At 51.5% G+C, this 25,307-nt stretch overlaps 1 protein-coding gene across 1 annotated transcript in view; it reads left to right on the top strand.

Annotated features, from left to right (window-relative positions):
- Nucleotides 1-25,307, top strand: part of GABRA3 (gamma-aminobutyric acid type A receptor subunit alpha3) — a 72,879-nt gene that overhangs the window by 1,283 nt on the left and 46,289 nt on the right. The window contains exons 2-3 of the mRNA XM_042040218.1: nucleotides 8,855-8,983; nucleotides 13,054-13,175. Of these exons, the coding sequence (XP_041896152.1) occupies nucleotides 8,855-8,983; nucleotides 13,054-13,175 (251 nt within the window). The remainder of the gene's footprint in view (nucleotides 1-8,854; nucleotides 8,984-13,053; nucleotides 13,176-25,307) is intronic.

The following is a 25,307-nucleotide window of genomic DNA, read 5'->3' as shown; positions in this document are numbered from 1 at the left end:
GCGGGCGGGTGGGCGGCGGGCGCGTCCCCGCTCCCCCGGGGCATCCCCGGCGCAGACCCGCCCCGGCGGGGGCGGACGCGGGGGACAGCGCGGAGCCGGGCCGGGGATGGGGCTGCCGGGGGCTGCGCCGGCCGCCGGGTATTGTCTGGGGGGTCGGCGGACGATAGGCGGAGCGGCGGGGGAAGGGGGGGCTCGGCCGGGCGGCCGCGGGTTCGGAGCATCCCCGCTCCCGCAGCAACTCCCGCGCGTGTCGGTCCGGAGCGGAGCCGTGCCCCGGTGCTCCCCGCCGGGCATCCAGCCCGCCCGCCTGGCACTGCCGGCTGGGGGACGGGGAGAGCGGCCGCGGGGAGAAATGCCTGGAGGAGAGCAATCCTGAGCCCCCCCCCCTGGCTGGAGCCGGACCGGGAATGCAGGGGAAGGGCTGAGCGGGGAGAAGGGTGTAGTAAAGCAAAGTCAAATTTCCCCCTGAATCCTGCAGCCAGGCCTAGTGGGCACAGATGCTGTGTTGGGCTGGGGAGGGAAAGGAGTTTTGGGGGCTGCAGTTTCTGAGGCTGGTACGAGGGAAGGGGGGGGAAAAGAGGTCCAGGTCTTTTCTCCTTCTCCCAGAGTTACTAGGACTGAGATACGGATCATTAAAAAGGAATAGCCTAATGCAATTAAGTGGCAGACAGTCCCCACTGCAACACTTATCCATTGTTCCTCGCTCTGCCTTCTGCCAGAATGGTTCTCGCCCGGACAAGAGAAGTACAATTGAACAAATAGTTCATTTCCCTGGCCAATTGCATCTGTAGTGTCTCCCTCGAATCTGCTCCTGACTGGCTGCAAATGCAGCAGCGTCCCCAGACAGAAACAGAGAGCCGGGACCCTCTGGTGAGATTCCCGCTGCCGTGGGCTGGCAAGAGCAGCTCCCAGTGGCTGCTCACCCGAGTTGTTCTGATGGCAAGAGCAGAGCAGGTTTGCTCCCTCACCTCTCCATCCCCTTAGTGCCCTTCTGGGGAGTGCAAAGAAGAAAAACAGCAGGTGCTGAGGCAGGACCAGCCCACAACTAGAAGATGCTACTTGTGGTTCAGGCAAGTCGTCTTTCTGTAGTCTGTCTCTTAACTTTTTCCTTGCCCTGGAGGATGTGGGATTTTGGGGTGTTTTGAGGCGATGCTCTTTCGGTGGAGCTTTGCCGGCCTGCCCTTCAGCCTGTGCCCGTGGTGCCCGGGTGCCCCGCAGTGCACAGCGGCAGGAATGCTCAAGCCTGACCCCGCTGCTCCTTTCTGAGAGAGCTCCGAGCAGCTGGAGGGATTGCGGCTGCACCTGGGCCCTCGGCACACGCTGGCCCGGAGGCTGCTGTGTCCTTTCCCCTGGAATCTCCTCCCGGTTCAGAGCGCGTGGGGAGGCACAGATGCATTGTCTGCACTGCTGCGAGACACCCTCGGCACGGGGTGACTGCTGCTTTTCCTCGCTTTGGAGCTTCTTGTCACAAGTCTGCATCATGGAGCTTTTCTCCTTCTGTTCTTTCTGCTTTCCTCTCCCTTTGTCTGTAGACTGCCACCTGTCCCACTTCACTCTCAGCTTCTCCTTCAGCTTTTCCTGCTTAATGTGTCCTTTCACCTCAGTTTCTTTTTGTCTAAGTAGACCGTGTCCTCTTCAGCCTGCTTCCCTCAACACTGGAGACAGAGCCCAGCCCCTCATCTCGGTCAGAGTATTCCTGCCAACTGTTTACAAAAAGTAGCACAATACCCAGGCTGAACACTGACATAATTACATGCCCAGCCAGAGAGTGTAGTAAATAATCCAGCTTTTCAGGCTTTTGCCCAGTGGTGAGTCTTTTGCCATCTCCTTTGCCCATGGGCTAAATGTATTATACTTGGCTTGCATTTACTCATATTCTAGAAGCACAGAGTCGGTGCAGCCGTGTGTGGCATTACAGTGGATGTACAGGGATGTCTTGCACCGTACACACTCCCTGTGCGTGTGTGCATCGTGTGTCTCAATCTGCTCCTGGGGCCAGGCTCTGAAAGTCGTGCTGGGCTCCTGCGGGGGCTGCCAGGGCAGGGACAGCTGCTGAGGTGTGGGGATTGTTCCATCAACGAAGGAAAGATGGCTCTGGGGTGAAGGTCAAAAGCACCAGCAAAAGAAACGCAGGGCTTGGTGCAGTTTGCACTGCTGGCCAGTTTTCCAGAGGTTGGTGTGTACATGGAATTGCAGACCGTGGGTATTGGCAGCACAGTTGTATTTCCAGTTGTGATTGTGAGCCTGTCTGCAGTTGCTTTGATTGTGAGTCAGTCTGTCTGCAGTTGCAGTAGCTGTGAATCAGTGTCTGCCTGTAATTATGTGGGTGAATCAGTGTTGGCTTGTTACACTATGAGTGCAAACGGTTTCCCATAGCAGTTGTAGGTGTGAATCACTCTACAGTCCCTCTGGATGTGTTTTTGAGTAGAGAGATGCAATACTTGGATTAATTTTGTTTTGATGAGGAAAAACTGTCAAGCGGCTTCTCATTTTGGAAAATTAAAGCTGGGTTGGGAGTTGGGCACGGACCTTATTTCTTCGTTACCAGCAGAACAACTTAGAGAAGAAATCCACTTCAAGGCTTGCTCCCAAGATTTACATGTTGATCTAAACCTTTAATTTCTTTGCCTGGTGCCTCTGCTTACAAGTGTCTTCTTCTGCTGGCATCCCTTGCAGACAACACATTTGGTAACCATCACGTGTGCCTCGTACCTTCTGCGTGTGGCAGATTCACGGGGAGGTTGTTTATGGCTTGCACGGTGTGTGTGTGTTTGCAGGGACGAGCTGGTGTGTGCCTCTTGGGTAGGTGAGCACAAACATTTCCACGCTCGGGAGTCGAGGACTGTGTGGCTCCTCTGCCACGCGCCCCTCACTGCGAGCCAGGGCTGTTTCTCCACGTAGGTGGTAAACAGCAAGTTTGATCCAGGAGGACGGAGGTGCTGCTGCCGGTTTCTTGGTCTCTGATTTCTGCAAAATGCTGTTGTAGCTTCTGGCCTTCAGCAGCATCTGTGCAGCACCAGAACTAGAGGCGAGCTGGAGAAATTCGGGCGACCTCAGGTGATGGAAACAGAGCACTGGGCTGGATCCAGGCTCCCAAAGCCAGCCTGGCCCTGTGCTGGCTGGTGCCGGTAGAGCTCGGGGCTGGCAGGGCTGGGCTGCCTCGGTGTGTGCTGAACTGGGTGTCTGTGCCTGCGCCGTGCACACGGGCGTCCCAGCGAGCTCATTTCAGAACAAAGGGATGCAAACAACCTGGGAAGCAAAGGGATGTTGAGACAGGGGTCTTGTGAAACACCACGGTGCCTTACTCTGCCGTTTCCGGGCTTCCAGATGAGCTGTGGCTGCTCATTGCTGCCCCTGCCCTCAAATGAAAAGATGTTTTTATTGTGAGGGACCCTCCTTTTCAGCTGGAGTGATTGAGAACTGAAGAAAACCCTCGCCAGCGGGGACACAGGGCAGCGTGTGCCTCGCCTGTGTTTATTGCTGCTGCGCTGAGCACTTGCTGGCTGCGGAGAGAGCTTGGAGCTTTGCTCAAAGAAGCACTGAAGAGGCACAGCAGTGGTCACCAGAAGCCTGATGTGCTCACAGAGGGTCAGGGTCAGCTGGACAGAGCACAGCCTGTGCAGGCTGGATGATTATGCAGTCCTTGAGGGGTGTTGAAGGACCTCTCCTGCTGCCTGGGACCTGTTTTGGAGAGGCTCCAGTGCAATGAGGAAGGGCTTTAATGAGCTTCTTGTGCTGTGCAAGTGCTCCTGAATTTGGGGGTAAATATGCAGGTGTTGTGAGGTCACGTACAGTGCTGTGCTTGGCTGAGCTGCTGTGCAGGTGGGCAGATGGTGCTTGACACCACCAGGCTCTGGATCACCCTCTTTTTCCTGCACAGAAGTGCTTTGATCTGGGATTTTGGGCTGAGGCTGCCTCTTCTTCCCAGTCTGATTTCCAGCTGGCTCCCAGCATCAGCTCCTCGCTGCACAGCCCTCCCCGAGATATCTGACTTGACAAAAGATGAGGAACTACTGCTGGTCCTGGGGGCTCAGTGGGGGCTGCCAATGCTCAGCTCCCCTCCAGCTGATGCCACTGGTGTCCCTGCATGGCATGTGGGGATGCTGATCCAATGACACCACAGGTGGACAGCAGCTCTGGGTGCAGTGCTGGGGCAAATCTGTCCTTTGGGCTGGTTTCTGAATGCTGCCTGGGTGGTGAGACTATTGCTGAGTGAATCAGATGGTTCCCCTGGCTGTGTGTGTTCCCAGGAGGCAGTAATTTGGGTGAGATACCCATGTGACTCTCACAAACATGCCCGGGGGGGTTTATGGGCCTCTTCTGCCTTCATTTCTTTTCTGGTGCTTGCAGTACCCCCCTCTCTGGCCGTTCTCTCAGGGTTTTTTTGCAAGCTTTACCTTTCATTCTCCACCTCCAGAGTTCTGTGTCTCTCCCTTGTCAGCAGTAAGCCTGTGCTAATCACTCTTTCCTGGGAAAGCACTTCAGAATATTTAATGGTTTCTAGAATAAGGGTTTCTGGGAAGATCAGGCTCCATGTGCCAAGTCAGGAGATACCCAGTGTTGGCGCAGTTACTAGGGTACCTAGCTGATTTGGAAGGTTCCAGCACTTTTTTTTTAGTTCCCAGACCCGCTTCAGTGGGAGCAGGGGCTGGAGCACATCGCTGTCACGAGGGGAAGGAAGGAGGGAAGGTTTTCCAATTCCTTGTTCACAGCCCATCCAGCAGGAAGGCTGTATTTCCCTGGAGTGTCGATGTCGGACAGAGAGCGTGTCTTGGGGAGGAGTGGGAATGTTCGTGAAGCCCTTAGGTGCATGGCTATGGAGACACCTGCCAAATTCTGTGTGTTGTAAACTCCAAGCATCGCTGGGTTCCAGCTGCAGAGCGTTAGCAGGGCTCCTCAGAAAACCTGCGTTGGATTCGGCTGTGGGGGTTACCAGCGGCTGCACAATCAGTGCTGAACGCATTTGCTAACCGTGCCATTAAGGAACGAGCAGTGGACAGATGGAGGGAGGAAGAAGTGCAGGGCTGCTCTGAACACACCCCATCCCTCTAGACTCCATCTTGCACACACACAGATGAGAACCAGAAGCTCTGAGGAGATGTTCTTGAACTTACATCAAAGAGGGGGTCAGTCTAAAGAGTTGTACCACTCTTTTCCGAGCTTAGAAATTTGGGCATTCTGCACTTCTTTCCTCATGGACACTGTGCAGTTTTCCCTTCAGCAAGTCCTAGTAAGAGATTTGAGGGTTTTTTTCTTCTTCTTCTTTGAGGCTGTTAACAGCCAATTAACATTCCTAAACCCTCACTTGGTTACACGCAGTTAAATGCACGTTGCCTGCATCCTCCCCCCGCTTTCCAGAGGATCAGGGATCCCTGCAGGTATTCAGATCAAGGCGTTGGCTGATTCAGAGCTTTCCTGAGTGGGAAGTGACAGCTGAATAGCCTTGCACGAGGACAGCCCCAGCACGGGCTGGAGGAGCTCCAGTGCTGCTTTTCCGGAGGCACACTCGTGGGTGTTCCCATCCCTTCCCTTTGCTCCAGCTGCTGCTGTGCACCGAGGGACCCCTTCATCTGCTCTGCCATCAGCATCCTCTCCAAGAGCTACTCTTGTGTGCTGAAATCTGAGGAGCTCAGTTACTGGGCTGTTGGAACCTCGAGAGTGATTTTACAAGCTGATTTTAGTAGGGAGGCTGCGTGGCCAGTAGCTGTTGGGCTTCTAAAGCCCTTTGCACCAGCTGGGTTCTTGTGTTTGCCTGTGGCTGGGCTTGCAAGAGCCCCAGGAGAGGGAATAAGTGATGCTGAGAGCTGCTGTGCCACGGGAACCACACTGGGATCTGGCTGTGGGGAGCTTTGGAAGATGCCCTAAACTGTCTGAATGGTGAAACCTCCTCCTCTGCAAAAGCCTCCGTGTGTTTTCCACCACGTTTCCTGCTTGGCAGCAAGGTGATGAGCAGGACTGGGTCTGCTTCTCAATCCATCTCCAAGTGTAAAGTAGCCAAAGAACGAGGAAAACGCCCTGCAGCCTCTTCTATCCAACTTCCCAGGGAAAACACAGTGCAAGAACCGAAGGAAAGGGATAGGAAACAGTGCCAGGCTGTTTTCCAGGCTGTGTTGTCCTTCCCGAGCCCGTAAGTGCAGCCATAGCAAACCCCCATTTTGGGGACGTTCTCAGTGTGAACAAACTGAGATGTGGCTGGCAAAATATTCACTTGGGCAAGTAGTGAAAACAGATTTTCCTCCCAGTGTGGGTGTGTAGAACTGGTTCTGATGCTTCAAATGAGACTTAAGCATAAATTTGACTTAGTTCAAGCAGCCCTGTTACCCTTGGCTAGCATCTTCCTCATCAGAACTATCCAAAGCAGAAAATTAACCTTCACCTCTGTAGAATATTGAAGGAAAACTCCATGAACAATGTTTAGTGGAAATGATGTTGTTTAGAGCTTCTTGGCACCCACATGGAAGGTGTTCTGGATTTTTATCACTGCTCCTGACCCTCTGAATTACCTTGTTCCTCCATTTTCTGGTACTCTTTTCTTCAGCTTCACTTTTCCGCTGTTGGTGCAAAGTGTTCCCCACCCACGATCTCACCAAATCTGATCAAGATGGTCCCAGATGTTCTAGAGGAGTTCCTGCAGAGCCAGGAGGCACCTGCTGCAAATCCAAAGTGTCCTCGTTTGTGTGGAGATCCCTGGTCAGAGTCTGCTGGCTGTGCAAATTCTGCCCAAACAAAGCGTTTTTTGAAATCAGCAGCTGAATGGGAAAATGTTGATTCCAGTGAAAATTCTCAGCAGTGTTTTTGGGGAGGGGAAGAGTGAAGAGAGCAGTGGTTCTTGTATTTTTTTATATATCTTTATTTTTTGCTTTTGGCTAGTGTTTGAAATTGCCTTAGGGGAAAAAAAATCAATTAAATATTGTTGTATAATATGCAAGTTGAAGTGAAATGAAAGGGAAAAGTTGAAAGGAAATCCCTGAGAAGCTGCTCATTGAAGAAGTTCTGAATTTGCCTTGTAAGGAACATCAACATTTTATCTGTCCTTGTCGTGATTTGGATCGAGTCTCCCTGAAATGTTGGAATTTCCCACAGAACAGATGCTCAGCCAGTTAATTTGGGCTTCATCAGCAAATACGTGAATTTCCAAGGCTGTGTGTCCCTTTGTCAGCTGGAAGGTGGCGAGAGCCAGAGGAGCCATCCCAAATCAGGGCTTTTCCCACCAGAGCTGTGGGTGTGTCCATGCCAGAGGCTCCTGCAGCCTCCTTTGCTGTGAGGATGAGCTTCCCCGGCTGGAACTCAGGTAGAATCCTGATTAAATCAAGCCTGAGCACACTGTGCCTCAATTAATCCTTGCATTAATTTTCGAAAGGATTTTAAGTGAGTGATGGGGAGGAAGATAAAGGTAACCAGGGCCAAATGCTGGGTTTGTTTTTTCCCCTGTGCCTGCTGTTAGTGACTATCTTGCCAGAACAAAAGCTGAGGTGGGTGGTAAGGACTGGTGGTGTCTGGCTCTTACCTTCTGCCTGCCTGGCAGCTCTTGTGCTCCTAGAGCTAAAAAACAAGCATCACGCCCAGCCTCCAGGAAGACTGTAGGGCCAAAATGCTGGGGGGGGGCAGCTAAATGCAGAAATGTGACAAAACATCAGCCAGCCTGGCCTCGTGCCTCTTCTCTCCCAGGGGCAGGGGTAGCCAGGTACTCCTGTGTGATCTCCAGGTGTTTCCATCCCGCTTGGCTGAGCCTCCTGCTCCCTCTGCACGGGATTTCTGCTGGGGCTTCACCTCTCCCATGTCCCTGTGCAGAAACCCCTGCTCCTTGGCAGCACTAAGGTAGCTCCCCTGCTCCCTTCACCCTGGGGCAGCCTCACCTGGCTGAGATTTGCTGTCCAGCTGCTGGAGTTTGGCTTTCCCAGCACCTCCTTCAGTGCTGGAAGGAGCTGCCTGAGGCTCTGCAGGGTTGAGTGGAGGAATGCAGAGGTCCCATTTGGCTGGCACCAGCATCTTGCCCTGGTTTCTGCGTGCTGTGATTGACTGGAGCCTTCACTGCTGGCTCTGGGGGCTCACAGGGGCTGGCTGTGCCTGGCTGCCACGGTGCTGAATCCCCCATGTGCCAGACAAGGAGCGTTGTGAGGGGGAGATGTCACGACAAGCTGTATTTATCCAGGCTGTTGCTTGGCAGTGCTGCTCCAAGGTGCATCAACATAATGAGATACATAAAAGGAGAAGGCAGTTAAATGTGCAATAACATCACAATAAAAGTAAAACTGAGCATTAATGAAAACTCTGAGCATGCTAAGTGTAGTATCGTCGAGCATTCCCACCACCTTGGGCCTCGGTGGTCAAACTTAATAATAATTTCTGGCAGTGTCATTACCGGAATTAGATGAGGGTTTAACTGTCTAGAAAAAGATGTTGGGAAAAAAAATGGGTCTTGAGACTTCACAAGTGGTTCTGCTGTGTGGATGTCACCGAGGTAGCAGAGGCACCGGGTGAGCTGGGGACTGCTGCGAGGGGCAGGTGGTGACTGGGACTGCAGGGCGAGGTGGAGGGAAGGGATGGGTGAAGAATAGCCAGTGTGGTTACTTTGGAAATGGAGCTTTGCACTTGCTGCTGAAGCACCTGGGGAGCTGCAGGATCTGCTGTGAGGGTTTTATGTGTATTTACCTGCTCGGCTCTCACCCCACAATGCAGCTCCCCAGGGCCAGCAGTGCTCCAGGGCACGCTGCTGCCTTTGTTTCCTGGGGGTTCCATGAGATTTCAAATATGGGACCCCAGAAATACTGACTGCTGCCCAACATTAAAAACTGAACTGTTTGCTTTTCCCTAGTAAATAAAATCTCTTTTCTCTCATTTCCCTCCCTGGCAGGTTTTGGAGGCTCGTTTTGCAGTGGCTGAACGCTGACACCATGGCGCCGAAGCTCCCAGGAATGGGGCCCTTCTCCCTCCTCAGCCTAGGAGTCCTAGTTCTGCTTCTGGCTCTTCCTGCTGATGCTGGGTAAGGTGGTGAGTGCTGAGCTGTTGGCCAAGGCTGCAGTCCTCTTGCTGAACTTAAATATCCTGGGGTCAGTACCTGCATGAAGTAGCCCAGGGCAAAGCACCAACAAGGGTTTCTGCTGTGTTTGACCCTCCCCTTGTCCCTGTCCCCCTGCCTTTCACCCAGGGACTGTTCAGTCCCTAACGTGGCTGACACTGGCATTATTTGAGGTGCTCTCACTGTGGACAGTTGTCAGCATTTTTTGCAACAAAACCTATTTTCAGCTTTGGCCTCTGCACGATTCATTCTGAGCAAGGACTCTGCTTGCCTGAGTTTTAACTTGGAAGAGAGATTCCCCCCACCCCATTTAATATTTTAATACTATTTTAAAGAGCAGAAAATCAATCTGCTTCATCTGTTTGGCTGCTAATGGTGTAATGACCCATGGGCAGCACACCTGAGCTGCTGCAGCACCGTGGTTATCTGCCAGCCCTGGCTGGGCACGCTGCTCTCCTGTGCCTGGGTGTGCAGGCTCTGGCTGTCCTGGCAAGGAGAGTGCTGCTGCCAGCCTCACCTTCCCAGCCTCTGGAAGCTGTCTGGAGGAGATGAGAGCCTGTTACTCCATGACTGCATCCCACCAGAGCCTGTGCTGAGTGATTTCGGGGAGCCCTTTGAGGAAGGAAGACGGAGATGCCGCCAGCTGTGGGGAGAGAGGAGCTCTGCTCAGAGGGACAGAAATGCAAATAATACATGACTTCTATAAAACATTTAGAAAAGCCTTTAGAGTGCCAGGTATGGACACTGAAATGCTGTCTGCTGTTACAAGTCCAGTAGGGATCAAGGACCCTCATGCATGAAAAGACGTCGGCGCTGCCCCTGCCGCCCTGTCCTGCCTGTTTTGCTTTGTCTGCTTGGGTCTGGCTTTGCAGCTGCATCCTGAGCCTGCCTTGCCCTGTAAACGCTGACCCTGCCCTCCTGCAGAGGCACAGCCAGCCCTGGGCTCTGCTCTCTCACCTCCAGCTGCTGGGGCCAGGTCCCCTCCCCACGATGGCTGTGGGGGTTGTCCCCATCCCCTGTGCCTGCAGCTCTGCCCTCCTCACTGCTGCCTTTTCCTCCCCATCGCGTATTCACTGGAGCCACTGCTCCCTCGCCACCTGCCATGCAGGGATTGCTCAGAATATTGGTCCCCAGGAGGATTTGCTTCCTAAATTGTGTGCAAAGGGACCCCTGTGCCACTGTGGCACAGCTCCCCAGAGAGCCTATGCACAGGTGGCAAGGTAATGACTTTTCCTCAAGCCTATCCTAATTAAATTTGCTGTAAACCTCTGTCCTTCCTGCCTAAAGGATTTTAATTATTTTAAAACCCTGATCCCCCACATCTCTTTGCAGTTCCTTTGTGCCTTGCTAAAGGGCAGCTTTAGCTTTATGTTGAGGTGAGGTGAGGCAGCCCAGAGCTTTGCTGGGGAAGGAATTATTAGCCCAAAGCAGGTGCCAGGCAGAGGTGCTGCTGGCTCTCCCCTGCCTGCACCTTCCCTTGTCCTGCCTACGCTGCTCTTCCCCCAGCACCTCCCGAGTGAATCCCACACTGCTCACATTGAAGTCAAACCCTCAAATGCCAGGCTAAGTAAAACAGCTTTGAAATTTGTAAACTCATTTTTCCCATCACCGCTGAGCCTCCGCCAGGAGTTCCTTCACAAAAATCCGTCCTCTCACTCTTTATATGATGGGTAATTTTTAAAGATAGCTTATAAAACATTAATGAATGAGCTTTCATGAGCATGCTAGCTATTCATAAGTTATAGATGGTTATATACTCATCAGCAGACACTGGGACAGATTGCTTCTAGCCATGACATCTATTGAAAGCTGGTACAATTGAAACCCCACTAATTACTGCAGGCATTTGTTAAATTTCTCAAAACTCTGCTTACCTGCAGGGAGTTCCAGCCCCGATGAAAAGCCAAAAGCAGCATTTTGCATTCAGATGGAAATCTTGGGGGCTGTGATGCAGTTTGTAATGTCAGGGGTGGTTTGGATCCGGCTGGTTGTGTTAGGGCTGGGTTAGGTGTTATCCCAACCATGCCTCACCTCCGTACCCTATGGAAACTGGGATTCCAGCACTGTGTTACCCTCCTGTGCTCCTGGAGGCTCAACTTCCTGGCTTGACCACTCCTGCAGGTGTTGCTTTGCTAAAAAGCAGAGGCCAAGTGGTCCTGTGAGAGGTGGGATGTGACCCCTCAGAGAAGTGGACCTCAGGCACTTGAAATGCAATTTCCCAGAGTGTTTGGTCAATGAAGCCAATGAAAATTAATGTCAGAATTGCCCAAAACGGAGTATTTCAATTAACTGCAGCATTCTAAATAGTATTGATTCAAACTGACTCTAGAAGTACCCGTACCCTGCTCTCAATTTTTCCTCTTTTGCTAGGAAATACTCTTTGCTCTATTTTTATCTCACAGAATCTGGGTTTTCTGTTGGGTGAACATTTTGATAGAGAACCCCAGGCCAGCTCTGGTACTTGTCACCTTACTGACCCTGCACAGTGTATTTACAGGTGCACCAGTAGTGTCAGGGGTAACCATTCTGACCAGATGGGATGCAGCAGGATTAAGCTTTGAACTCCTTAAATAATATCCCTTTTCCTGTAGTTTTTTGTTGGGTTTCTTTTTTCCCCTGGTGCATGCTCAAACCAGCGGCTGCACACAGCAAAGGAAATAAGGCTGAGGTGGGAAGGAAAGGGGCAGAAGTGTTAGGAAGTGACAATTTAGGGGCTTCTCTTCCCCCAGGATGACGCTTCAGATGATCATAGGTGCTGTCCTTGGTAATTGTAACCATGAATTTCACCTCCACCACCTCTGGTTTGTGGCATTCGTGGTCTTCCTCTGGCCAGTGCTCCCCAGTTATTCCCCTCTCCATTTAGTTCCAGTTTGCCAGTCAGGGCTTCCCTGCTCCTGAGAGGCCGCTGGAGCCACTGCTGAGCATCCCTCTGCTCCAGCAGCCTTTTTTCCCCTGCCTGGCTGGGCTCCCTCAGCCATCCTTCTGCCTCTCTGTGCCTCTTAATCATTTTTTTGGGCCTCATTTGTCTCTCTCTTATTTCCTCTTCCATCTTCCTTGAAAACTCTTCATCTCTATAGATTTTTCTTTTTTGTTTCCTGTTACTTAATCTTCTGCCTTTCCATTTGTTTTGGTCCTAACAGCTATTTCTGCTGGGGAAAGCTGTACTTGAAGCCACAGCACTCTGTGCCATCTGAAATCTCTTTTAGAGGCAGGTGGTTCCAGAAGGACTCGCAATCTCCTTTTCTGTTGATTGAAAGGAAGACACAAAATGCAAATGTATTACTTGAGCCCCTTGTGTTTGCAAAACTGCATTGAAGGTTTTGTTCAGTGAGATGTGCTTTTTTTAGAGGAATTTACTCCTTGTTTTATTCCACCTGGGGCAGAATGTGTTCTGAGAAGATCATCTTGTTTGGGGGCTTCCAGGCTTCTTGTGCTGAGCAGAGATGGGAATGTGGAAACTCATTTGTTTTTATGAACAGGGAAAGTTCAGCAAACTGCAGAGATGGTTCACTGAGTGTTTTAATGATCAGGCTTTAAGCCTGAATTCTTACTTTTCTGTCTCCCCTCTTCCCTGGGGCAGAGATCTTTGAAATGGCTCGATCTGGCAAATCACTGGTGTCACTTTTTCCATGCTGCCTGTAAGGAGATGGTGGCACTTGAATGACTGAGCTTCCCACAGCCTCTGCTCAGAAAATTTCCCTTCTTAGGGGCAGGCAAGGGACACTGGGGCAGGCTCCCTGTTAAATTAGGGCTCCTAAACCACTCCCTGTTCTGCTGCTGGCTCTGAGCAAGGAAAGGTGGGAATGGGGCAGCAGGGAGGCCTCAGTGGTGAGGTCTGTGGGGAGTTGATCAGAAATGCCCTGTGCGGAGTCCTGCAAACACATCACTCTATCAGAAGCTGAGCCCCATCCTGCAGTCCAGGCTGGAGCAGAAACCAGCATCCCTTCATTCCCTGTAGCTGCTCAGAGCATGCACAGCGTAGATTTCCCTCCTAACCTTTCTTCCCTGGTTTTTCCCCGCTCTGTGTGTGCCAGGCTCTCTCAGAAGCACGTCTCGGACGTGGTGGATGACAGCAAAGACAACATCACCATTTTCACGCGCATCCTGGACAGGCTCTTGGATGGATACGACAACCGCCTGCGGCCTGGGCTCGGAGGTCAGTCGGGTGCTTCCCACAGCTGTGTGGCTTTAGCAAGGAGAGGCAGCACAGATGACTTTTTAAAAACTCTGGTGCTGTCAGGAGGGGAGGCAGGCTCAGTGCCAGGCTCAGCCTGTGGCTGGTTCCCCATTTTGAGCCTGTGCTGTTTCGCTGTTTGATATCTCGTGGGCTGAGAGGTGCAAGTCCCTGGGTGCTGTGGTGGCCCGTGAGAGTGAAAGGACAGGCCTGTAGATGGAGCAGCTGTGGATGAACTTATTCCTGCTGTTTTAGAGGCTTTACCCTTCCAGAAATGCTGATACATTCAGAAAAGAAAGACATCGAGGGGCTGGAGCATGTCCAGAGAAAGGCAGCAGAGCTGGGGAAGGGTCTGGAGTACAAATCTGATGAGGAGCAGCTGGGGGAGCTCAGCCTAGAGAAAAGGGGGAGACATTCTCACCTTCTACAGCTCCCTGAAAGAAGGTTGTAGCCAGGTGTGGGTCAGTCTGTTCTCCAAGGTAACAAATGACAGGACAAGAGGAAATGGCCTCAAGTTGCACCAGGGCAGGTTTAGATTAGATGTTAAGAAAAAAAACTTCACAGAAAGGGTTGTAAAGCACTGGAATAGGCTCTCTGGGGAAATGGTAGAGTCACCATCCCTGGAAGTGTTGGTGTGGCACTTGGGGACACTGAACATGTGCTGAACATGCTGGTGGTGCTGGGTGGACAGTTGGACTTGATGACCTTTTCCAACCTGAACGATCCTGTGGTTCTGTACCACCAGCTTGCAGAACCTTCAGCTCATGTTGGCATTGCCTTTTAGTCAGTTTGCTTTGCTACAGAGCCTCTATCTCCACATATTCTCAGTTATTTCCTATGCAGCTGTCACCTGGCAAGCTCTCCCCCTGTGCTGCTCTGGGCACCGGGCACTCACCCAGGCCCTGCTGCCACCATTGCTGCTGCTGCAGAGGCTCTCTGCAAGCTCCTGCACTTGTCTGAGGTGCTTCAGAAAGCAAAGCCGTGGCAGTCACCTTCCCACCTAATGCCTACAGCTCCAGTCAGCATGATGTGAGGGGGCAGAAGGAATGGGGAGGTGTGTGGGGAAGGCAGCTGTGAGGGTAGGGAGACGCGGGCCTGGCTGGTTTCCTGGTGTGTTGTTGCTGTGGCAGAGGGGGCCCCTCTCAGGTGCTGACAGCTGTGTGTCCCTGGGGCTGCCAGGGGGATGTCCCTGCACTGCTCTGAGCTCTCCTGCCCAGCAAAGGTGTGCTGCTGGACCATGACTTCACCCAAAGCTGGAGTCACCACATGCTGTCCCGTTTTCTGAAGGTCCTGCTGCTTTCCTGAGCTCTTGCTTGCTGATGGGATCTCCTGGAATGGCACTTTCCTTCCCCAGAGCAGCCTTTGCCTCTTCCCAGCCCCCTGTCCACCTCTGTGCCACAGCCCAATGCCCTGCAGCTGCCCTTTGAGACCACGCCAAACCTGGGGAAGAAGGGCTTTTCCCGTGAGCATCCTCCTCTCTGCTGTGCTGCGGGACGCAGACAGGAAAGGGTTACCGTGGCTGCATAAGCAATCAATCAGTTTTATTGCTTTTGTTGCCTGTTTCTTTCCCCTGGAATTAACTGTGGTCCCACTAATAGCTTTGCTTCCTCAAGTCTCCCCGAAGGCTGTATTGATTGAACTGAAACGGGTTCTGCGAGGGGACTGAGGGGGCATTTGTGTTCACTGCAGGCTCAGCTGCAGACAAGCCCGTGCAAAGTATTAACAAGAGGACTCCCAGGAGCTCCTTGCTGGGGGAGTTCAAACCTTTCTTGGAACATCTTTGCTCTGTTGCTTTAGATCCTTTAATAACGTGTTTAACATAATAAATTGCCTTTGCCTGAGCCAGCCACTGCGTGTTTAAAGACTGCTTTCACCTCGGTGTTCCCCTGCTGAGGCACTCTGGCAGACCCAGATGGGAGGTGTTGATGAGGGCTGCAGGTTTTGGGGGCTCTTGATTTGAGTGAGCTGTCCTCAGTGTGTTCCTGAGTACATGGAGCAGCCTGGTGAGCCAGGCTCTCCCCACTTTTAGCTGTTTTTCCCAACCCTTGGAGGTCTCTCAGGAGGAGCATTAGAAGCAAAGACCTTTCCCACTGCTGCTGGTGGCCAGAGAAACTGAAATGGTCCTGCAGACTCCAGAGTTTGGGGTTGATGGAAGAGCCTGGGGTGGCAGTCAGCAAGAGATGGGCTCCTGCTGTCCAAGGCTGAGGGCTGGGAAAGTGATTGCTTTGCTCCAGGTGAGCAACTGTGCTGCTGTGGGAACGTGTGATGGACAAGGAACATTGGTTTTCCTGTGAGACAGCACTGGGCAGTCCCTGCAGTCTCCCCATTTCCCTCGGGAATGAATTCCACTTGCTTTTCTGAAGATGTCAGGCAAGAGCATCCATTAGTACCCTGCAGTCCATGGAAAGGGCAGATGTGATGATCTTGTGCCCACACCCAGGCTGGTGGAAGGATGGAGTTCCCTAAACTGTGCGTAACCTGTGGGAAGCAGGACATGCAGGCTCTTTGCTTGGTTGATTTCCCTGTTCTGGATGGGATCCCCCTGCAAGCACTTGGGGTATGGAGGGCTGAGCAGGGTTTGGGGCTGCAGCACCTCTGAGGGCTCTGCAGTGCTGTGTGTGCTCAGTGCTGTCCCCCTCCCTCAGCTTCCTGTGCGCCGGGAACCGAGCAGTGTTTGTTTAGACTTTGGGAGAAGACACTGTGTAAGCAGCAGAGTGTTAATGTGGTGACTTCTCCCCTCAAGATAGCCTCTTTGTATTTATTTTCTTATCCCCTCTGTTTTCACCATCTGCTGCCACCCACTCTAATAGCTCCCATGCCAGAGCTCCTCTTCCTACCAGGATGCTGCAGACATGAGCTGAAGCAAGCCCGTGCTGAGGCTGCTCAGGAGTGCCTGGTGCTGCAGAGCCAGGCTCCAGGTGAGGGTGGCCCTGGGCCCCCAGACTGGACACATCCTGTGCAGCCAGGCGTCTGTGCTGTCCTGAGGCAAGGGGAGCTTTGTGAGCACAGTCCAGGCTGACTTAGAAGAAGAAAGGCAGAGGGAAGGTGGCTGTCAGACCCCTCCTTCTGCACTGGGGACATGACCATTTGTGTCCCAGTTTCTGGCAGGAGGTTTCTCCCTGTCTCTGCCAGCTGAGCTAGGGCTGGATTCCTCTTAGGAACAGACCCGAGTCATTCCTTTGGCCCCATGACCACTGAAAGACAGTTTGGGCTTGGGGAAGGGGTAGCTGCATAAACAGATCATCTTCTAGGACTCAGTGGGGGAGGAGAGGAGGGCACTGTCAGCAGATAGCCTGTGCTTCCCCTGGGAGAACACGGGGCAGATTGGTTATTAAGTCAGAAGAGGAGCAGCAATGGACCCCAAGGGAATGGAGACATCTGTTGTCCTGGCCAGCTTTGCAGGATCAGAACATGTCCCAGGAGAGCTTCTGTGGACAGCACGGGCCTCTGCTCCTGGTGTGGAGCTGTGAAGTCGTGCAGATCCTCTGCCCAGCCTGGAGGGGCTGCAGTGGGAAGTGTCTGTTTGTAGCTCTCAGGTTCTCCTTGTTGGGGCTCCCTGCAGAGCCTCATTTATGCACCTGGAGCTTACCTGGAGCTTGCAAGAGCAGGAGAGAGGAGATGTGGCCAGGAGAAGGAGGTGGAACTGTCTGACCAAGGGAGAGATGCTCAAGGAGTGGGATGCAAATTATGGGACCATGAGTGATGCTTCAAAGTGATGGATGCACGAAACTCCCCTGTGTGCCCCTGCAGTCCTTCCAGGGCCAGTGTGCTGTCCAGCACAGTGAGCACAAGGGTCAATGCAGTGGTTGGGGCTTTGAGGGTCAGTGGTGCTCCCTGGACAGCTGTACCCCCTCTGCCTGCTTTCCTAACTGATGACATTTGGGCCCAGTGTGCTGCAAATGAAGCAGAGCCATCCTGGGAATGCCTGGGCAGGGGCAGGAGGGGACATTTCCAGGCTTTTTCTTCCTTACAGCCTCGAGAATGCTTTAAATATGCTTTGGCAATGCAGGGCTATCAGGGAACACCCTGCTGTTCAAGGAGGAGGCGTGTGGGACCTTTCCACAGCTGTTTGCAAAGCAGGGCAGGGGTTTCTTCCAGCTCAGCCAGAGACTGCCTGCTCCACGGGGCCAGGGGTGTGCCTGAGGTACATCTGAGGTAAGGCTGAGGAACCCAGAGGGCATCTGGAGCAGTGCTGGATGAAGTCTTTGTATTGAGTGGCTGGGAAGCATTCCAGAAAACTGCTGGCCTTTTCCAGGGCATGCCAGGAGGGAAAGATTTTTGCCCCAAGGAAGAGGAGAAGAGAGTAAGCTGGTCAGTTTTCTAAAAGATGAGTTGTAAACATCCCAGATAAGCCAGTTTCTCCAGTTGCAATTAAAAAGCAATTTGTGCCGTGCTAAGCAGCTAGGCTGGGATCAATCAGTGTTATCCCTCCTGGATGCAGCATAACTGACAAAGTAACTCGTGGTATTTCCTTGAAGCTTCTACAGCATCTCTGGAGTCCCTGAACAGCTCAGCCCTGCTGAGGGGGTGGTGGCTGCTGAGCATCCTGCCAGGCCAGCTCTGCACCAGGGGTTTCTGGACACTGAGGAGCTTCCTGAAGTGTCCATGGGGTTCAGCAGGACCAGCAAACACAGGCATCTGCATTAAAGCAATGCCATTCCCCAGGCAGAGCAAGGCACTTCACCCCTTGGGATCCTTCTTGCTTGGGCACAGGGCGTGGCACCCGTTCCTTGTCCCTGGGCTTGGTCCCATCCAGGCAGAGGGGAGCCCCAGCTTGTACCCTCCCAAGTGGGCGTATCCAGAGAGTGAAAGCAACCCAGGCTCCTCCTCTTCCCCACTGAGGTGTTCTTTGTGGCTTGGTGACAGCACTTCCCAGCCCATGTTGGGCTCAAGCAGAACTCGGTGCAGTCAGGGCCTGCTGCTCACAACAGGACTCAGATCAGGGCTGCCCACCTGGGCCAGTGGTGCCTTTTATCTATCCTTACAGTGTCAGCTCTGTCTTGCCAATGGTTTTGATCTACAGCCACCTGTTAATATTTATCCTGCTGTTGAATTTCCATTATTATTTTGTTGGTGAAGTGCACCTCAGTTGGGGTTTCTCTCATTTCCTCTTTCTGCAGTGCTGTGTTTCCTCCTGCTCTTTTAATGGTGGTGTAGTCTGGCAGGATGGCTCCTGAGGAACATCTGTATCCCTGTCTGGCCACCTGTATTTCACTAATTCACGTGCTGATGGCCAAGAGGTTTTGGATCTGGGTTCAGAGCAGCTCCCTTTAGGCTGAGACATTCCCAGGAGATGCTTGGTGTGTTACACCTCAGTGCATCTGTCATTTTGGCCTGAGCTCCTGCAGGTAAGGGCTGGTCTGTCACTGTGGGAGCGTTAAGGCAGAGGGGCTGAAATAGTCAGAATAATTAAATTACAGAACTTCCTTCTCCTGAAAGTACAGTACTCTCCAAGATGAAACAGCGAGACCTTATCTGCCTGGCAGCATCCAGGAAGAAATCTGTTTGCAGTGAAAGTAACCTATAACAGAGGTAGAAATTGTTAAATTGTCCAGATTGAAGTTTACGGAACTTTTATTTCCTAAAATCCGGATGAAACGTTGAAATTGTCCTTTTCACTCGTGGGTAGGTTTTTCACCTGTGTGTGATGAAGCTGCCTCAAAAACATTATCTAGATCTACTGTTTGTGTGAGAGAAACACGAGATGACAAACAGAGGGGTCCTCTGTGGTTTATTACAGTTTCTACGCTTTCAGGTCTGTGTTTAGTCTGTTTTTCTGTCTTAATGTTCCACTTCTCCCAACTTCTCATCTCTTCCCTCTGATCTGACTTCATGCTTTGTATTGATTACTCCAGGGAGGAATTTGATCCTTTCTTAGGAAAAAAATCCCCCAAATCCAGGTCTTATCTCAGATTTTTGTCTTTGAGCTTCCTTGATGAGTTTTAATTTGAAGCTGAGGCATTGCCTGAGCAGCGTTTCCTTCTGTTTACCTTTCTGGGCAACGGGGACCCTGCTCTGTCTTGTCAAACTTGTGAAGTCAAGATCTGTGAACAAATTAAAGAAAGGTTGTCTCCTCCTCGGGGGCAGCTCTCCGAAGGCAGCTTTGCCATGGATTCTCCTCTCTGGTGCAGAATTCCCGGTGGTGTTGCTGTTTAAACCCCCAGTGCACGGCGAGAGCAGGCTCTGTGTGAAAAGGCTTGCACACATCAGAAGGCAGGCGAGGAGCAGGGCCCTGACAGCTGTGCCTAAGGGTGGAAGTCTTTTCCTAAATAAGTTATGAATGTGCTGAGGGCAACAAGCCTGTATGAAAGCTTCAGGGATATCACAAACACTCGGGAGGGGTCAGGAACCCACTGTGAAAAGAGATTGATTGATTGCTTTTGGTGTGAAACAGCACCTGGCTTTGGGTCAGCACTGGGTGCTTTGGGGGCATCTGGCAGCTGCCAGTGCCACTGCAGAGCTGTGAGTGGGTCACCACGCCGGGTCCATGCCCAGCCACCCTCTGAAGGGGCAGTTGTGTGGCCAAAGTCCATCACCAGCTGTCCTTGCTGTGCACGCTCCTGGGCTCTCCAGAGCGCCCGACCAAGCCCTCAGGCTGTGGGGTTGTGATCTGTGAGGAGGGGAAGGTGTTTCTCCTGCTCCTGTGGATGCTGTTTTTCAGCTGGTGCCTTCCCTTGCTCTGTGTGTTTGCAGCGAGGAGCTGCTGACCCTGCCATGCACCCACGCAAGAAGATTTTCCCCAAAGGGCGAGAAATTTTTCTTGGAAAGGAAAAGAAAGGAAAGCCATCTGGAGGGGATTTTTGCCCCAGTAATATGTACTGGAGTAACATTTCAGAGCTCCAGTGCTGGATCAGACACCTGCAGTGAAGCAGTGTGAACATCGGGCAGCTGATCCCTGCCCGAGGGGGAGCTGTGGATGTGTCAGAGACGGAACGATGGTGTTTGTTTGTAATGACTCTGGAAGGCGATAGCTGATGTTTCAGCATGTTGAACATGTGTTAGATGGGTTTAAGAACATTAGTAGATGATGTTATAGATGGCTATAAACTGCTTGTGAGGATGTCTTTATTGATCTGTTGGACTATGGCAGCTTCTCCTTTATTAGAATTTCCATTCGTTCAGTCCCATGTAAAGGATTTATAATGTGGCTTGGATATGGATTGAGAAATAAGATTTTTTTTTATTGGATGTTAGAGTTTAAAAACAACTTTAATTGGTTTGTTCTGGGAAGCTGGTGGTGAAACAACTGGTCAAATAGTGAGGAAACAGCAGCTATTTCATTTGTTGAGCTAGAGGATAAAATGCTTGCAGCAGTTCATGTAGTAATACAGAGGCACTGTTTATGTCTGATGAGGCAAAGTCATTGATTGTGTTGGTGGTGAATCCATCTGGAAGAAGCAATCAAATCCCATCTATGTGAGCCCCCTGTGGCGGGGGGATTAATGCTGCTGATTCAGACCTGTTAGCTTCTTAATGCTGTTCCATTTATTTAAAGGTTATTGTTTGATTAAATAAAAATACTGGGGTTTTTGTGAGGGTGAAAGATGCATGGGGCTTTGGGGAGTGCTGTGGAACTGTGCAGGGTCCCTTAAGCAAATACTACTAAAAGTCAGAGGGAAATACCCTGTTGCAGTAAGTGGCAAAACTCTCACATGGTGGGGCAGGAATTTCCTGTAATATTTCTTTGTCTATGAACCTGTAACTTAACTTTAAATATGTGCCTCTGAAGGATGTGCAGCTAATGTTTGTAGAAAAAAAAAAAAAAAGAGTGCTCATGGAATACTGACAATTATAGGCACAGAGTATAGCCTAGAGAGGGATTTTAATCTGCAGTTTGCATCGTGAGAAAAGGACACCCTGTTCTCTTTACCTGCTGGAAGGATATAATTCAAACACAAGTTTTGATAACAACAAGCATGGAAGAAGCATATGATTTTTTTTTTCCCCCCCCTCCCTCTCCCAACCTGCTAGAAAATCCTATTGATGACAAAGTTCAGGCTGAGTCAGTGGATGGAACAACTCGTGACTGGAGAGAAATAAATTGTGTCTGAAAAGTCCAGAAGCTGTTTCAACATAGCCAAAGCCATTTCAGACAGCTCTGGTTTGGAAGGATCGGTTCTGATATGAGAAACTTTGTTGAGGAAAGGGTCTGAGGACCATAAGAAACCCCCCCAAAGCACAGGCATTGGCTGGGTACGGTGCCAGAGGCTCTGCACAGGGCTTAGTGCATCCTTCAGAGCTCTTGTTGAGGAAGTTTTGTGTCCATGCAGGCCAGATCAGGGGCTTTTTGCTGTCTGCATTCCTACTTACTCACCTGAGTACTTATCTCATCACGTGGATGTCACTTTAGCCAGCTGTGGCCACTGTCCTGCAAAAAATGAAGGTGCAAATTCTGCTGGGGTTTTTTTCCCCCCTCAAGTCGTGTTTTCTGTGAAGGGTCTGTGCACAGGTGGGAATTGAATTCCAGGCTTTTGTGCATGAAAGATTAGAGCTCTTCCCTTTGGAGAAATGTACCTGGTCTCGCCTGAGAATTTGAAAATGCCTTTTCCTAGAAAAGGGCCTTGTCTGCTTTCATGAGCAAGGGTTAAAGAACAAAAGCATGAAATCTCCTTTCTTCTCCCCTGATCAATCTAGCCATCATTATGAGAGCAGCTTTCTGATAGCTTCTCTTTGTCATGTAATGTTAATACCATTAAGTCCACTTTGGCAAGGGAAGCGATGTATAATTAATTTGCAAATCAGTAAAGTGGATGTGATTTTTATACAAAGGAGAAGGTCTTTAACTGCAGAAGGCTTTGTGTGGGCATGGCCATGCTTGGATGGGACCCCCCTGAAGCATCCCTCTCCGAGCAGTTCCTCTGTGTGTCCCTCTGGGGACACAACTTAAGTGGGGCCCATTTGCTGCCCTCCAGCAAAGGGACTGAGTCTAACAAATAAATGGGAACCAGGTGGGGCAGGGCTGAGGTTAGGAGTGTGCAAGAGCCTCTGAACACCTGCCCAGTGAGTTGGCGGAACCAGCTGAAAATACCTTTAAGACTTTGCCTCCATCCACTTGTTTTGTTGATTTAGGTTTCTTAAAGCTTTGGCTCTATTGGAATTATTATTATTTTGATGCAGAAGGCATTAAAAAGGGGAAAGGAAAAAATTCCAAACCCTATCCGGACTGATTTGTTCCCAGAAATATGTTCAATTTTGTGTGTATAATTGAAAGAGGCTAAATATAGCTGTATTAATATTTATGGGCCTTATGTTGGAGTCAATACAAGAGTTGCTGTTCAAGGCAATTAAGCTTTACCTTTTCACATGTAGGATTTCGGTGTTTGGAGATGACATTAGTGGTGTGACCTGCATCCAAGACAGAAAAAACGAAAAGCATGCCATCATCTGTCGAGTGTGATAGCCTGTATTTAGTGCTGTTTGCTGACAGGCAGTTTGTCTCCAGCCAGGGTGATCTCTCCAGAGCAGGGCTGCTGTCTTAATAGCAGGGAAATCAGTGCTCTGGGAGGCTTGCAGGAGAATCATCCCTGCTGTGTTTTGGGAGGAACTGAGCGACGAGACTCTGGTGACATCACAAAGTGACGATTGCCCACCTCTGCTGCCTCTGTAGGTGCTGGGGATAAAGGGAAAATGATGATGGTGGCACTTCATGGATCCCATTTGTCTTCACACCATCCACATCCCAGAGCTGAAGCATGGGAAATGTGACTGTCAGGAGTGGAAGTGCACGGGGCTGGGAGCGCTCTGTGCCCTGTCCCTGGGCTCGGGCTCTCTGTGCCAGTCTGCAGGGCCAGTCACAACCTTCATGTCACCAAAGCACCAGGGAAAGCAAATCCTGTCCAGGGCTCTGAGCTGCTGTGGGGAGCGCGTGCACAGGGAATGAGGTCGGGGCTGTAACGATGAAAACAAGTCAGTTTGCGTTAGTAACGAAGGCAAAGGGATGGTGTGCTGGATTTCTGAAGCACTGCCTTTCAAGGGAAGGGTATCACTGGGATAACATGACAAGAATCCCAGCAGTGGCTGAATTGCCCTGCATTGCTGCTTTTTGGGAGCTGCAGCTCCTCACTGCTCCAGTTAACAAAGAGCTGTTAGATGCTGTAAAACCTCTCACTGATGGGGACTGTCTGAGTCCCGCCTGTCTCCTAAATTTGATCGATGTGTCAGGCTTTTCCTTTCTTCCATCTGGCTCTGGCGACCGCCTTTGGGAAGGAGAGCTGCAGCAAGGAGCCGTGGCTGGGGTTAACCTGCCCTCCCAAGGGCTGCAGGTGGAGATTGTCTCAGTGATGCTGATCGTGGTGCTCATCCCTGCTCCAAGGACTCTCAGATTCTGAGTGGGTGTGTTTCTGTTCTTTCCCTGGTGCGTGGTGTGTTTTGGTAGCTGGAGGCCTCTTAACCTCCTTCAGTAACCATCAGGGGGGTGCATTTTCTGAGGATTTTCATTAGCTTTGGCTGCTGGAGGACAATGACTGCTTAAACAGGGAAGGAAAAGTGGAAATCAAAGGGCACACCTGCTGAGGTAAAAATGGGGGCCATGCTCTCGGTGGTGGAAGATGAGTTTTCAACTCCAAGCGGCCCTTTGGAATTCCACCTCAGCTCTGGGGATTCACTCCGGGTGATGCTGACCCCAGCACTGGTATTTCCAATTACTGGTAACATAAACCTGGCCCAAGGGTGCTGGCTCCAGAGCAGAGGAGTTTTCCTTGGTGTGCCTGTGAGTGAGCCAGTCCCACCTCATCCCTGTTCCTTAGCAAGGGCAAGCCAAGTCATACATTAAGGAACAAGGAAATTGCACCAGTTAAATTTAAAAAACTCATTTAGCTAAAGCAGTGTAAGCGTCCATGAATATTTATCTGATGTTATGGAAGCGTGTGGACTCCCACCTACTTTATTAAATTGATTTTCAATAAAAATGCAAGTGGAAGACGTTTGATTAATGGCTGGTGGGATGGGACAATTAATGTGAAGCCTGGAGTCAGCAAGAAGTGTCCCCTGAGCCTGTGTGTCCCGGCTCGAAGCTGGGCTAAGAAAACGTTTCTAAACTCCTCCGAGGGACACCAGCAGTGTTTATCCATGTGGTTTTCTAAAACAGGGTAAACAGGAGCTGCTCTTTGGCTGAGGCTTTGCTGAGGTCCTGACCTTGAAGCTGGCGTGTGGTGTTTGCTCCCAGTGCTCTGATTTTCCCTGCTTTTCCCACCCCTCGGAGGAGGCTGCACCTGAGAATTAAAGCCAGCAGCACGCTCCGGCGCTCGTGTCGGGTTTGAGTGAGGCTCCCTGGGCCTTTGCATTTAAACATGCCTGGGATTAGCTCCATCAGCCTCCAGATCTGCTCAGCTCCTACCAATTTCCTCGCTCGGATTTGTCTCCTGGAGGAAGGCAATTTGGAGCTGTAATGTTACAGCTCTATTAAGGATCTCCAGCGCGGTTTCCCGCCGGGATCCTCGCGGGGCTGGTGCCGCCTCTTTCCGAGGAGCTGCTGGGAGATGCTGATGGTGGGGCAAGTGAAGGTACCTGGGGGAACCTGAACAGCCCTGCGTGGCCTGGGGGCTCCCCTGTCCCGGATGGCAGCAGAGCTGGAGGCTCCTTGCAGCCTGGAATAGAAACTCCCCGCTGGGGTCTTGTGAAAAATCTCGGGAAGCTGCTGTGGGAGGGATGTTACCTGTCCCGTTCTCTGCAGGGCTTTGCAGAGCCAGGGGTGTAGGGTTTGGGGGGTAATGGTTAGGGGCAGGCAGCGTGCCTTGGTGGGGCAGGGAAGGCTGGGGTTAGGCAGGGAGGTGTCTCCATTGTCAGCATCCCTCAGCTCCACCCCTGTGGGGCATGGAGAGGTACCACAACACCCTGAACCACTGAAACTGCTGCCCAAGTGGCCCCAGATAAATTATACCTGGGGCATGAATCCTTCCCCCAGCCAGGATGGGAGCCCCATGCCCAGGGTCCTGCACCGGGGAGAGGGATGAGCGTTTTGATGCCCTCACCCCTTCCCAAGGGGCACATGGCACCCAAAGAGCTACAGCCAGGTGGCACAGGGAGAGCATCCAGGGGCAGGGAGCTGCAGGTGCTCCTGCTGCTGCACCTCCAGCATGGAGAGGCTCGTGCAGTCTCTATTTTGCTGTTACTTTG

Source organism: Corvus kubaryi, unplaced genomic scaffold, assembly GCF_017639235.1.
Source record: "Corvus kubaryi isolate FWS band 111438036 unplaced genomic scaffold, C.kubaryi_AGA036_p1.0 37395, whole genome shotgun sequence".
Lineage (NCBI taxonomy): Eukaryota > Metazoa > Chordata > Aves > Passeriformes > Corvidae > Corvus > Corvus kubaryi.
This window is presented reverse-complemented; position numbering and strand designations above follow the sequence as displayed.